The sequence below is a fragment of the Scleropages formosus genome, chromosome 13, assembly GCF_900964775.1.
Source record: "Scleropages formosus chromosome 13, fSclFor1.1, whole genome shotgun sequence".
Lineage (NCBI taxonomy): Eukaryota > Metazoa > Chordata > Actinopteri > Osteoglossiformes > Osteoglossidae > Scleropages > Scleropages formosus.
In genome coordinates this window covers 13,931,083-13,944,081 of record NC_041818.1, presented here as the reverse complement: position 1 = coordinate 13,944,081, position 12,999 = coordinate 13,931,083, and the positions used below count along the sequence as shown (strand labels likewise).

The 12,999-nt window shown below is 46.0% G+C and overlaps 1 protein-coding gene across 5 annotated transcripts in view; it reads left to right on the top strand.

Annotated features, from left to right (window-relative positions):
* Window positions 1–9,887, top strand: part of kdm6ba (lysine (K)-specific demethylase 6B, a) — a 76,193-nt gene extending 66,306 nt beyond the window's left edge. For all 5 annotated transcript variants that reach the window (XM_018744417.2, XM_018744418.2, XM_018744420.2 and 2 more), the window contains 13 exons: window positions 157–3,077; window positions 3,320–3,446; window positions 3,689–3,794; window positions 3,977–4,182; window positions 4,278–4,360; window positions 4,715–4,783; window positions 5,325–5,473; window positions 5,564–5,678; window positions 5,802–5,989; window positions 6,745–6,886; window positions 7,158–7,284; window positions 8,283–8,453; window positions 8,574–9,887. In XM_018744417.2, the coding sequence (XP_018599933.2) occupies window positions 157–3,077; window positions 3,320–3,446; window positions 3,689–3,794; window positions 3,977–4,182; window positions 4,278–4,360; window positions 4,715–4,783; window positions 5,325–5,473; window positions 5,564–5,678; window positions 5,802–5,989; window positions 6,745–6,886; window positions 7,158–7,284; window positions 8,283–8,453; window positions 8,574–8,597 (4,428 nt within the window). In that variant the 3' untranslated portion in view covers window positions 8,598–9,887. The remainder of the gene's footprint in view (window positions 1–156; window positions 3,078–3,319; window positions 3,447–3,688; window positions 3,795–3,976; window positions 4,183–4,277; window positions 4,361–4,714; window positions 4,784–5,324; window positions 5,474–5,563; window positions 5,679–5,801; window positions 5,990–6,744; window positions 6,887–7,157; window positions 7,285–8,282; window positions 8,454–8,573) is intronic.
* The last annotated feature ends 3,112 nt before the right edge of the window (window positions 9,888–12,999 follow it).

The window sequence follows — 12,999 nt, the reverse complement described above, 5'->3', positions numbered from 1 at the left end:
AATTGTTAAGCAGCTCTTTAATCTGTATGCTGGACATGGCATGTTTTCTACACAGCTTGATCAAAGTTCATCTCTGCATGTTTGGTGTGTGCTTCTCATTAACCATGAGTGGTGTAAGTATAATGTTCTGCGTGTGATCTTTCTTTCCTCCTACAGCAGTCAGGTAATTATGGCATGACACTGGAAACTCAGGGTCAGCAGCACCAGAATCAGGCCGAAGAAGCTCGGGATCCTGGGCCCAGACACAGCATTACCCCAACTTGTTCCCCTGTTATCACCTCCAACCCTCCAATCTTCAAGCCTCCAGGTCAAACTAGCCTCTACAACAGCAGCACAAGTACGATCCATGCAACAGCGCCCCCTTCTCTGTCCACTATGCCTAGGACACCCAGTACTTGGGCTGGCAAGGAACCCATGTCGCTGACCCCTGCGGCTTTGCTCCAGCCAGAGCTGAAGGAGGCCCATGGTGACACAGCCCGCCGCTCCCACAGAGCCCCCCAGGTGCAGCAGCACCTTCCCATGGCAGTTAAGCCCTCCTTCAGTTTTTCTGGTCATCGTCCAGCTCCCTCTTCCTCCACTTCTCCCAGCGGACTCCTGAGAAGCAAGGAGACTGTGAGCAGCAGTCGAGTCCCCGTTGCTTCTGTGGTTGCAACAGGCCCAGTTCTATGCCCACCACAGTCCTGCTCGTCTGGCCCTGCCGTCACACCTCCCCAGGCCCCCCGCAACATCAATGAGGCACTGGACAAGTTGGACGCAGAGCTGCAAGATGTGGAGAAACGGAGAGAATGGGAGGGGATGAGGAAGAGGAATGAAGAAGAGCAAGAGAGGCTGAAGAGAGAACAGGAGGTTAGCAGTAAGGCTCGGCAGGACAGCGCCATCGACAGCCTCGGAAAGCTTCTCTCAGGCAGCCCAGTGGCACCTGCGTGTGTCTCCTCCACAACCACTCCATCGCCTGCTGCTGCAAAGCCTTCGCTTCACCCCTGGTTGGGTCGGAGCGGAGCTTCCCCTCGGCCCCAGGGCCAGGCACGGCTGCTGCTCCCCATCCCATCCGAGCGATCCCGACCACCCCCCCTCACCCCACAAACAGACTTTGCCCGTGAGAAGCAGAAGCAGAGGCAGCGGGAGGAGTGGGCTAGTGGGAAGTCAGGCTCAAAGAGCCCCAATTTGAAGGGCACCTCAGGGATTGCCCATCCACCTCATGTGGACACTGCTCCGCCCCCTACTCCCAGCAGCACTGCCAGCCTTCTGGCTCCACTTGCTCCCAGCCTATCCAAAGACTGCCTCAGGGACAGAGTGAGTAGAGATGCTCTAACTTCAGTCTCTGCCTCGTCTCACCGGGAGCCACCTAAACTCTTACAGGCCTTAACCAAGGAGACTCTCCCTCCATGCAGCACCGGGGGCCTTGCCAGCAACAGCGACTCTGATGGCGTCCCTTTCGAGGAGGAGTCCTCGGAGCTCTCCACCATCCTTCCTGATGGCTTAGCCAATATCATGAAGATGCTGGACGAGTCCATCAAAAAAGAGGAGGAGCAGTTTTCTGCATCCACTGCACATACCTTTTCTCCTCCGTCTCCCCTGCAGAGCTACCTGTGTGCCCCCCAGCTGCTCCCTGCCACTAAGCCCAGCCTAGTGGAAGACTTTGGGGTGGAAGCCCACACCAGCCCCCCAGTGCTGAGCAGACAGGGTTCACTGGCTTCGCCATGCAGCCGAGCCTCTTCGCTGTGTGAGGGTGAAGAGGAGGAGTCTCGGCCGCCTGCTGCGCCCCTTCGTCCGATGGATGCGGGACCTGGTGTAGGAACCAGTTACCGTCACAGTGATCTGGCCAAGCTGTACGGCCTCCCTGAACCAGCCAAGACGGATGGGGAAAATGAGGAAGAGGAGGAGGAGGAAGATGAAGATGAACGCTCCTGTTCCCCACCACCCCAACGACCTCACCTACACCAGACAGGAGTGAGCAGTACATTCAAATCCTTGGCTTCAATTATGGGGAGTCAGAAATACGCTTACCGCGGTGGTCCTTTTGGCAGGCCTCCTCCCAATGCCCTGGGGGGGGTGAAGTACTCCTCCTCCCTCTCCCTTGGTCCAGACATCTGCAGACAGCAGCAGGACACCACCCCCGCCTCTGTCCCTGCCCAGGGCCTTGATGGCTCCACTCAGCTCCCTGACCAGGCCCTCCCTCGATCTGCTCCAGCTAGGCAGGATGAGGGGTTGACAGAGACCACAATAAAGCGTGAGCAAGATGCCTCGGACCCTTGGCAGCAGGACAGGGACAGACGGAAAGGAACCGTGGATGTTTCCGGAGGAGAAGTGGGCACCGTCTCAAACTCTACGAAGGCCACTCTGGAGTCGGGGTCGCTGCGGCCAGAGCTGAAACTCACCATTATCTCCGAGTCCTCAGTGGCTGAACTGGGCCGCAACTGTGAGGTTCTGCTGACGCGGCACACCATCCCTTGCCAGCTCCAGGCAGAGAAAGAGAGGAGGAAGACTAAGAAGGAGAGAGAGCGGGACAAGGAAAGGGAGAAGCGGAAGCACCGTGATGGAAGCAAGAAACACCAGCAGAGGAAAGACAGGAAGAAGAAGCACAAAGAGAAGAGAGAGACAACAACGTCGTCTCCTTCGGCTTCATCTTCCTCTCACTCCAGTTCCAGGCGCCGGCATAAGGAAGGGAAGTCCCACAGGGATAAGAAGGGCCGACAGGTCTTGGGGAATTTGGACCTTCAGAGTAAAGAAATCCGGGACAAAATCCGGCCGGGAGAGGTGGAGGAGAGGAGGAAGAGGAAGGAGGAAGGGGGCTGTTCGTCTGGTGAAGGGGAATCGGGCGCTTGGACGTCATCCTCTGGCAACAGCGTGGCTGCAAGCGCATCGAGCACTAGCACCCCTGTGGCCATGGGCTCGGACGACTTCCTGAAGCTGAAAGCGCTGTCGGACGGCCCCCCAAAGGAGCTGAAGATACGGCTGATCAAGGTGGAGAGTGGAGACAGGGAGACTTTCATCGCTTCCGAGGTGGAGGAGAAGAGGATCCCCCTGTCGGAGATTACGATTAAGAACACGGCAGCCGAAGTGGTGCGAGCCTGCAAGTGAGTGGCGTGGAGTCCCCGGGCCCGCCATTAGAGCACCGTGCAGTAAACACAGTATGCTGTACAAGTATGGCTGTGGTACATTGTTTATTCCGCAACGCTCTGAATCACAATGGGTGCAGGCAGTAATATTTGTTTTAGTTTAGTCTCATGTCATACAATAAAATGAAAACACAAAACTTCACATTAAACACGTAGAGTGTTCATATGCAAGGACACTGAATTTCTTCTAATATTACCAGGGGAGCGAAAGTGAAGGGCAAGTTCCGCGAGTCCTACCTGCTCCCTGCCTTCTCCGTCAAGCCTGTGTTCCCTATGGACAAGCCCATCCCACGCGAAAAACTGAACCCCCCCACCCCCAGCATCTATGTAAGTAAAAGCGTCACCGAAGATTGGACTTTATTCCCAGCAATTACATGTCTGTCATTGTTGCCTGACAAACTTTGTTGCAATAGCAGCATCAGGTGTATAGAAGAAAGATTTGAATTATCTCAGCAACAAGTTGTCCCCCCCCCCCCCCCCAGAAGTGCTGGTAAACTCAAGGATTGGAGGCTGTGTGTGTGGGTGGACCAGGGCCACCTTGCTGACAATGTCCTCCTGTGCCCCTGTAGCTGGAGAGCAAGAGGGATGCCTTCTCCCCTGTGCTGCTGCAGTTCTGTACCGATCCCAAGAACCCCATCACAGTCATCCGGGGCCTGGCTGGATCCCTGCGCCTCAGTGAGTTTCGAACCGTGTGCTTTGTGCCACTGTTACCTGCAGAATCCCATTCCATGATGCACTGGAGTTTTGTTTTGTTTTGTGTATCATTCTCTTTGTTTTGAAAGGCTGTGTGACCAGTGAATACCAGTTGTGTGACACCTGTTTTTCACAGTACTGATGCTCTACTTGCCTTCCACCAGATCTTGGCCTCTTCTCCACTAAGTCCTTGGTGGAGGCCAATGGGGACCATGCTGTGGAGGTGCGCACTCAGGTACAGCAGCCAGCAGATGAGAACTGGGACCCCAGCGGCTCCTCCCAGACCTGGCCCTGTGAGAGTAGCCGCTCACATACTACCATTGCCAAGTATGCCCAGTACCAGGCATCCTCCTTCCAGGAGAGCCTGCAGGTGGGTGTGCATCAGATCCGATCTCCCGGCCTATTTTGGCATTTCTCAGCCTGTCTGTGTCATCTTAATGGTTTTTTCCTTGATGGTATCAACAGGAAGAAAAGGGTAGCGATGAAGAAGATGATGATGAAGAAGAGAAAAAACACACTGGCCAGGAGCCCTTGACCACTGCTACTAGGTAGAGAGATGCTAAATGCTAGTGATTTTTGGTTCAGGTCTCAGGTAGGGACCCAAAACCCACCTGCCTAAAGAATGATGATTTGTGACCGCTGTGAAACGAAAGGTCACATCCTATCAGTTGACTGTTATTCCTTTAATGTGAAAGCAAACATGGGATTCAGTCATGAGACTGCAGTTCTGTTGGGTTTCTACAACTGTCTACCTGTAAATGATCCAGATCAGTGTGGTGCTGCAGACAACCAAGTCTTTCCTATTGCTAGTAGGAAGACGTGACTGTCGTGCTGAGTTAGACTGGGTCGTCTATAATCTGAGTTCGTAGTCAATGTTAGTTTTGCTGTTTTTCTGCCCTCAGCACAGAACAGAAGCCTGTGGGGAAAATCATCAAATTCGGCACCAACATTGACCTTTCAGACCCCAAGAGGTAAGAGGGCAAACTGTAGTTCAAATAAACACTTTGGTCCGCAGACTTGTGCTGCAGAATTTGGGCAGTGTATTTTACTTTGCAACGTGCAATGTTTCCTTCAGTGTTCCAGAAGTTTCCATTACAGCGTGTGCGGTGCTCTGCTGCCCCCTGCTGGTGTGGCGCAGAACAAACTGACATCCCGGTTCTTTTTCGTTTACATTTATTTACATTTACTCACTTGGCAGATGCTTTCTCCAAAGTGATGTACTTCTCACAGAAATTGAGCGTGTTACATTTTCATATCAGCATTATTCTGCAGTGGGTTTAATGGTGAATGTTCTGATGTGAAGACAAAGCATGTCATTTCAAGTCAAGTGGCTTTATTGTCATTTCAGCCGTATACAGTGAAATGAGACTGTTCCTCTATAATGCTACCTAAAACACAAAGCTACTTAAATAGGTTTAACTAAACACATTAAAAACCTGAAGATATTACAAACCATAAACTGCTAATTACAATATTTATAGCTATCGGATTTCTTGTATTGTATCTCCTCAGGTGGAAGCCCCAGCTGCAGGAGCTAATGAAACTGCCAGCATTCATGCGCGTTTCCTCCAGCGGGAACATGCTGAGCCAAGTGGGCCACACCATACTGGGCATGAACACCGTGCAGCTCTACATGAAGGTCCCGGGCAGCCGTACGCCTGGTACGCCTCTGTCCATGTCTTCAGCTTCTAAATGCGTGTGCTTGTACTGTTGGCCTCAGTCATGAGCTGCAGCCTTCTCCCTTTCTCCAGGCCACCAAGAGAACAACAACTTCTGCTCGGTGAACATCAACATCGGCCCGGGCGACTGCGAGTGGTTTGCAGTGCACGACAATTACTGGCAGGCCATCAGTGACTTTTGTGAGAGGTCAGGATTTGGTCCTCTCTTGGAATTAAAGATCTAAGTGAAATGAGTAGTTTTGAGTAAGTGATGTCAATTCTAAAATGTACCTGTATTACTTTTAACTGCTAATTTCTTCTTATATTTTAGTCATGGCGTAGACTATCTGACGGGCTCGTGGTGGCCAGTTCTGGAGGACCTGTATCGAGCCAACATCCCCGTGTACCGCTTCATCCAGCGGCCGGGAGACCTGGTATGGATCAATGCAGGAACGGTGCACTGGGTCCAGGCCGTGGGCTGGTGCAACAACATAGCATGGAATGTTGGCCCGCTCAACCGTGAGTCCCTCTGAAATTACAGCACACAAGAAACACCGATTGTTGCTGCCTTCTGTGTGAGCACACATGTGCACACGCACAGTTTTTTCCTGTATGCATTTCGACCATATCTCCCCACCTGTGCACTATTTATTTGTAGTGAACCACTGTGGAATGAAAGACAAGGGCAGCTATGTAAATGTTTAAAAACATGGCCACATTTTAGAAACTTTATCTGTATGTGCAAAGCCTGCATAAAAACTAGTTGAGGGCGGTGACTGCTCTATGGCTATATTTGTAGAGACAATAGGGAGTTATCTGGGAAACCCCTTGATCAGTTGGTTAAAGTTATGGGAATAATTTAATCTTTCTCGCTAGAGATTATAGGAGAAGTTAGCATAGTGATGTAAGAGGTTCAAGTGCACCTGCCTCTGCTGATTTCGTCCTTGAGGAAGATTTTGTACCCTGAATTGCTCCAGTAACAGTGATAAACAACTGACTTAAGGCATTCGCTAAATGAAAAATGAATCTCATGGGGAAATGTAAATCCAGCAAGTGTTGCTCTAAGTAATATGAAGGAATGAATATATATATATATATATATATATATATATATATATATATATATATATATATATATATATAATTTTTTTTTTTTTTGGGCGGGAGGGGTTAGGGGTAATATGTCTTCGCAATACTTTCCGCAATGTATTTGTGTTACTGGACCATGGTAGGTGGTAAAAGACGTGTTTAATGGGGAAGTTTGTGTCCCACAGCTTATCAGTACCAGTTGGCCATGGAGCGCTTCGAATGGAACGAGGTCAAGAAGGTTAAATCCATTGTGCCCATGATCCATGTGTCATGGAACATGGCTCGCACCGTCAAGATCACGGACCCAGACACATATAAAATGATCAAGTAAGTTCAGACAGTGCGATTGTCTTCAATTAAATTTCACCTCAAAAAAGACCAGTGCCTCGTGCTTATTCAAGAAAATGTATACGTAACAGAGAATAGTGGAGCTCACTGCACAGTAAATGGACCCTGCTGTTTGACCAGTGTGTAAAATGCTACTTTAGGGTAGAAAACAAAGGAGTCCCAAACTTAGTAACTGTAGGAACACAAGAGATGTGAGCACTGAGCCTGACTTTGCGGCATCTTAAATCGGTGCTGTTCTCCTCTCCTTCAGACACTGTCTCCTGCAGTCCATCAAGCATATCCAGATTCTGAGGGACCAGCTGGTTGTGGCCGGCAAGAAGATCTCCTACCAGAGCCGAGTGAAGGATGAGCCTGCCTACTACTGTAACGAGTGTGACGTGAGTAGAGCCTCACAGCCACTGACACAATAAGGCATGTGTGCCACATGGAGCAAAGTTTAGCAATGGTTTCACACTGCTACAGTTGATAAATGTGTGGAGCTGAGGTTGGTGCAGCCAAGTAAATTGGTCCTAGTGAAGCTCTTAATACATTAGATCAGAGGTGTCAAACTCAAGGCCTGCGAGAGCTTACAAATTATTTTATTGTTATAAATTTTATTTTCAGGACCTGAAAATGCATCTCGCCGGCAATAAAATTATCTAGCCAGTAGATGGCAGTGTCTGGATAGCTGTTTTGTCCTGCAGCGGCATTCTAGTGGAGTGATAGGATCAGTGAAAAAAAAATAGAAATAGACCCATCATCATGAAGAAAAGTTGATGCAGATGTATAACGATTTTTTCTTAATTTCATTAAGTTAATTTAGAATATCAGAGAAATCTGAGCGTGTGCTCACATACAGCACAAGCGTGTTTTTGTTACCTCGTTTATTTTTTTAAATAAACTGTACAATAGTTGTACACTTGAATACACTTTGTCATTATTTGTCCCGGGTTTCTACTTTCAAAGCTAGGTATTAATTGAGTTTTTACCAAAAACCAGTAGTAATCGAATGCAGAGGTAATTATGCAATGTAATGAGTAGATACATTCATGTAGTCTTAGTTACAGCCAGCCCTTTGAGAGCAACCGTAATGCTGATGTGGCCCGGGATGAAATTGTTTGACACCCCTGCATTAGATGATTTAAGGGGGACACTTGCAATCTAGAAACTAATCATTTTAATACTAAAGGACTTGAAAATTGGGGGGGGGGACTTCCAGCTAATGTAACCCCTGTAACTGAGCTTCAATAGGCAGCATTTTCTCTCTACTGCTGGACTCTCACTTTCTGTGCACATCTGTTATTTGCTCCACTGGGAGCCTAACGGCAGCTGCTTTGAGCAGTGACCCTTGACCCTGAATACTGTGTGACATCGGTGACTCCATGTTTGCCTACAGGTCGAGGTGTTCAACTTGCTCTTTGTTACAAGTGAGAATGGCAGCAAGAAGATGTATGTGGTGCATTGTGAGGACTGTGCACGTCAGCGCAGCCAGAACCTCTCTGGGGTGGTGGTGCTGGAGCAGTACCGCATGGAGGAGCTCATGAGCATCTACGACAACTTCACTCTGGTAAGCAGGAGCATATGCACACATTTTCATTTAATGCTCACCCTCTTTCAGATTGTAATCAGTGGACAAGTATGTGCCTTTTGTTTTGGCTGATTTCTTACACTCTACCTTCTCTCCTAGGCACCATCACCCAGCTCACGATGATGAGTTCTCATGTCTAACAGCCATAACCAAAACTCCTGGTTGCCAGGACAACTTTGTGTTTGTTTTTTTTTTTTTTTTTTTTAAAAATCCAACTTTTTTACAATTACTACTGCTAAAAACTTGCTGAACAGCCAACTGAAATCCAGTTTACTCTGTTGTTTACAGTTCCACATTAGCCAATATATCTCCAGTTTACTGTTTGCCCAATGTACCTGCTGCCAGTTGGCTTTTAGTGGGACTCACCATGGTGCTGTTATGGTAAAGATGGGGAATCACATGACTAAGGGAGTTTCTCAATGGCATGTTCTTAGTGTTTAATTTTTTGTTAATTACTGAAATCTGTAAAGAATATTTGTTGTGGGGTGCTCTTTTTATTTATTCTAATTTTTTAAAACTAGATCAGCCTAGCTCTATACCACATTGGCCTTGTATTTAGATAAAAGAATTAAAATACTAATTATAGAGTATGAACATTTTTCTAAAGCATTAAGCAAAACTGTTTGGAATGCTTCAAAACATACGGGTTTTAAGAAGACTTTTTTTGTTGTCTTTTGAGAATCTTGTGTGTTAAATCCTGAATTTTCAGAATAATTTAATGTTGGAGGAGCAAGAATCCATACATCTTTTTAGGATCATGTTTCCCACTTCACATTATATATAGTATCAGTTTTATTGAACTAGTTCATTGCACCTCCATTGTCGTTTCATTCATGGATGTACTCCTCTAGATTAAGATTTTAAATTGTAAATCTTTTATTTATATATTTTGACTTTTTTTTTTCCTATTTATTGATAATGTTCTCCCCCTTTTTATTAGGGATGTCTAATTTTAAAGGTTTTCTATTATTCCACTGTAATAAGTGGGAGTGTGGTTTGGGAGTGGATTGTTTTCATGGTGCTCACCTCCCCTCACCATCTCCCTCTCACTATATATAAATGATATATCTATAAATATTACTTCAGCTTTTTCCTAGATTGTAGGGCACAGGGCTGCAGTAGACAACTAATGTCTTGGACGCAGAAAGCTTTTTTTTTTTTTCCCCAACATGAGTTATTGTTTTAGGAACTTTAGTTGAAATAAGTGATATTAAGTTTCAAACTTAAAATGATAGAAGGTGCTAAGGTTTCTCAAACTTTGTTTGATAAAATCTATTTTCCTGTTGCAATATGCATTTTCCCTTTGTTACCTATTTGAACTGCACTGTTTAGAGAATTCAAACAAAAACAAACTGAGCCAGCCACAGCTAACACTTTGTGAATTTGTGTGACTTAATAAATTCTTTTGATAAATCAGTGTATGCAGCTTTTGCACCAAAAAAAAAAAAATTTACACCACTGGAACATGAAATGCATCTTCAGTTCACTAGAGCCCATCTCATGGTTTAAATAAGGATGTGCTTTTTCAGTTATGTAGCGACAAACTTTCATGCTATGCCCACACAACTGCTTGTATTTAAGTTGAGCAGCAGTAGCACATCCACATGTGCCTGAAACAAGTGATCACTTGACACGGGACTGTAATAGCACAATTAACGCACTAAAAGTGCTGTGTTTAAAACATAAATCCTTCCTGTGACTGGAAGTGGTGTGGATTGAAATACAGCATTTTCTCAAGACTCAACGACCTGCAATTGCCTCAGTTCTCCCTACACCACACAGTTGTATAAAACCCAAGGTTGAGCAACTTCGTACACAAGTTCAAAGAATGTGCGCACACAACTTTCAGAACACTCAACCTAGTACTGCTGTTTTTGTCAGGACATTGCATGAGAAACTGCCTACAGACCTTGGTGTGACAAACTGAGGAGCTGTATGGTGGAAGGGATTTAGCCGTTCCGAAGGACGAGTGGCGCTCCTGGATGCCAGAGGTAGCGAAGAGCAGTGCTGTTATGGGGATGTAGTGAATTCCAATAAATGCTTTGCAATATTGATCTTATGTCTCACAAGTGCCAGTATGATGATGCATTAGTCAGTTCAACTAAGGGAACATGAGGCTTTCTAATGAGAACATTGGCTAGTTATAATCCCACAGTCATTTCCTGTCGTAACAAAACGCATGGCAGGTCGGCACTACACCACTCTTGACAGGATCCAGGGTTCATACAGATTTGTAAGAGTGAAATTTCAGCATTTTTCAAGCACTTGCATTGAATTCACTTATGCAATATCACTAAATCTGACAAAAGCCACCCTTGGTGCGTTTAAATGGCTCCGCTTTAATTCAAAGTATCAAGCCACAAAACTGGAATCTTCAATATGAATACAATTATATTTAGTTCACATTTTGCATTTTTATTTAATTCTGGTTGTATTTATTTTTGTACATTTGTTGCCAACTGAAGGTTAGGTGAGTTTTTCAGTGGGGGGTTGGGACAAAATTCCAACCCAATTGCTATAGTATGATTTAGAAACATACCAATAAACCAACAAGAACACATTACCTGACTCTTTAATGATTTGCACTGAAATTAAATACAATAACGAAAAATGTGCAACATGTAACCATTTTTAAAACCTAAAACAGTCCTGCAAGTTGGTCCAACCCTAGGCTACACTTCATGGAAGTGCTTTCAACTCCTTTAGCTTCTCAGCTATGACACGCCACACTTTCTAGCGCTTGTTCTTTTCCTTTAGCATCTCTTCAGAGTCCATTTGATTTTGAAATTAAGTTGAGTTTTCCAAGTTTCTCTGCACTATAATCAGCAGAGGTGTAGAGAACCTCAATATCCTTTTTCTTTGCTTTTAGTTCTGCTATCTCCTCCATCAGTCCAAAGTAATTCATTTAGGCATATGAATTAATACTTTTACATGTATGTTTTAGTTAAACATTTTTTTTCTGCATTACATGGCATGGGCCCTTGCTATTGCAACAGGACTCTACTTTGCATGTGTACTTCATTTAACCAGCAAACGGCAGTAAAGAGAACCATCTGGAAAACCTCTAAGCAGTGAACCCAATTAAGATTAATTAACTGCATATCTTAGCTTTGAAAGCACTAATGCTCAATGTGAATGTTGTTCTCTATCACACACATACTACTAGGGTGACAACTACAACAGAGCTCTACAGTATAGCAGAAAAAACAATTTGTATGTATCATCTTTCAGCCAGTTATCGTTAAAATGACAGCAAGCCACGTTAATGGAGATGCGCACAAGGCGAATAGAGAGGGGCCAATAAATCGAATGACCTGTGATGGCTTTTTTTTTTGTTGGATGCGCTGCAACAGAGAAAGCTGCCTCAGGAAATTAAAAAACAAAACATAACTGGCTGGCGGTTTAGGTATATTTTTTAATTACATCTGACATTCTGTAAAGAAAATCAAGCATTTTCTAGGACATATTCAAAATTCAAGCACATTTCAAATCACCCCAATTAAAACCAAGCATTTTCCAGACGTTCAAGGCTCTGTAGGAACCTGGCTAGCCCCAAGCCTATCTCCAGCCCCAAACCTAACCCTAACGCAGCAGAACTGGAAAACTCCAGAATGGTTTTCAAGCAAAGGTGCATGCGCCTCACCACACGCAAGGGCAACACCAACGGGGATCGGAGACAAGCAGACGCATAACGCATTGGCGAGGGACAACTGGGAGACCGACGTGGGTCAGGACGGACCGGCACGGGACAACGCATTGAAGGAGGCAGCAAAGGCATGCCTAGACACAGGGGGATTACAATCTCTTCTGGTGGAGAAACCGACACGGACCTGCCAAGGGAGAGCCCCAGGTTCTCGTGGGTTACAAAAACCTCCGGGCGCTGCAACAGAGACGGGGGGGTGGGGTAAGACTGGGGTCCTTCTGTACCTGATGACTTTTTGTATTGTCCCTCACTGTTGATGGGATTGTCTGCATTGCTGTTTGTACCACTCTGAATAGTTGGGCCCAACATTGTGTTACTTACTGGTATTTATTATTACTATTATTAATATATATACACACACACACACACACACACACACACAATCTTCTGAACCGCTTGTCCCATGGGGAGCCGGAGCCTAACCCGGCAACTCAGGGCGTAAGGCTGGAAGGGGAGGGGACACACCCAGGACGTGACGCCAGTCCGTCGCAAGGCACCCCAAGCGGGATTCGAACCCCAGACCCACCGGAGAGCAGGATTCAGTCTAACCCACTGCACCACCATGCCCCCTCAACTATTATTAATAGTATAATAATAAAAAATGGTAAGTTTGCAGAACAGATTTAATGTTTTAGTGTAACAAAGGGACATGGCGGGGCAAGCAGTCTTAAAGATAATGGACTCCATACCACACACCCCACACTAAACAAAACATTAACCAAAACATGCTACAGTCCGTGCACCACTTGTACCACTCATAAGAGAGGGATGCCTTGAAAAGGGAGATTTTCCTAAAGGCATGATGAGACAGGTGAACAAATT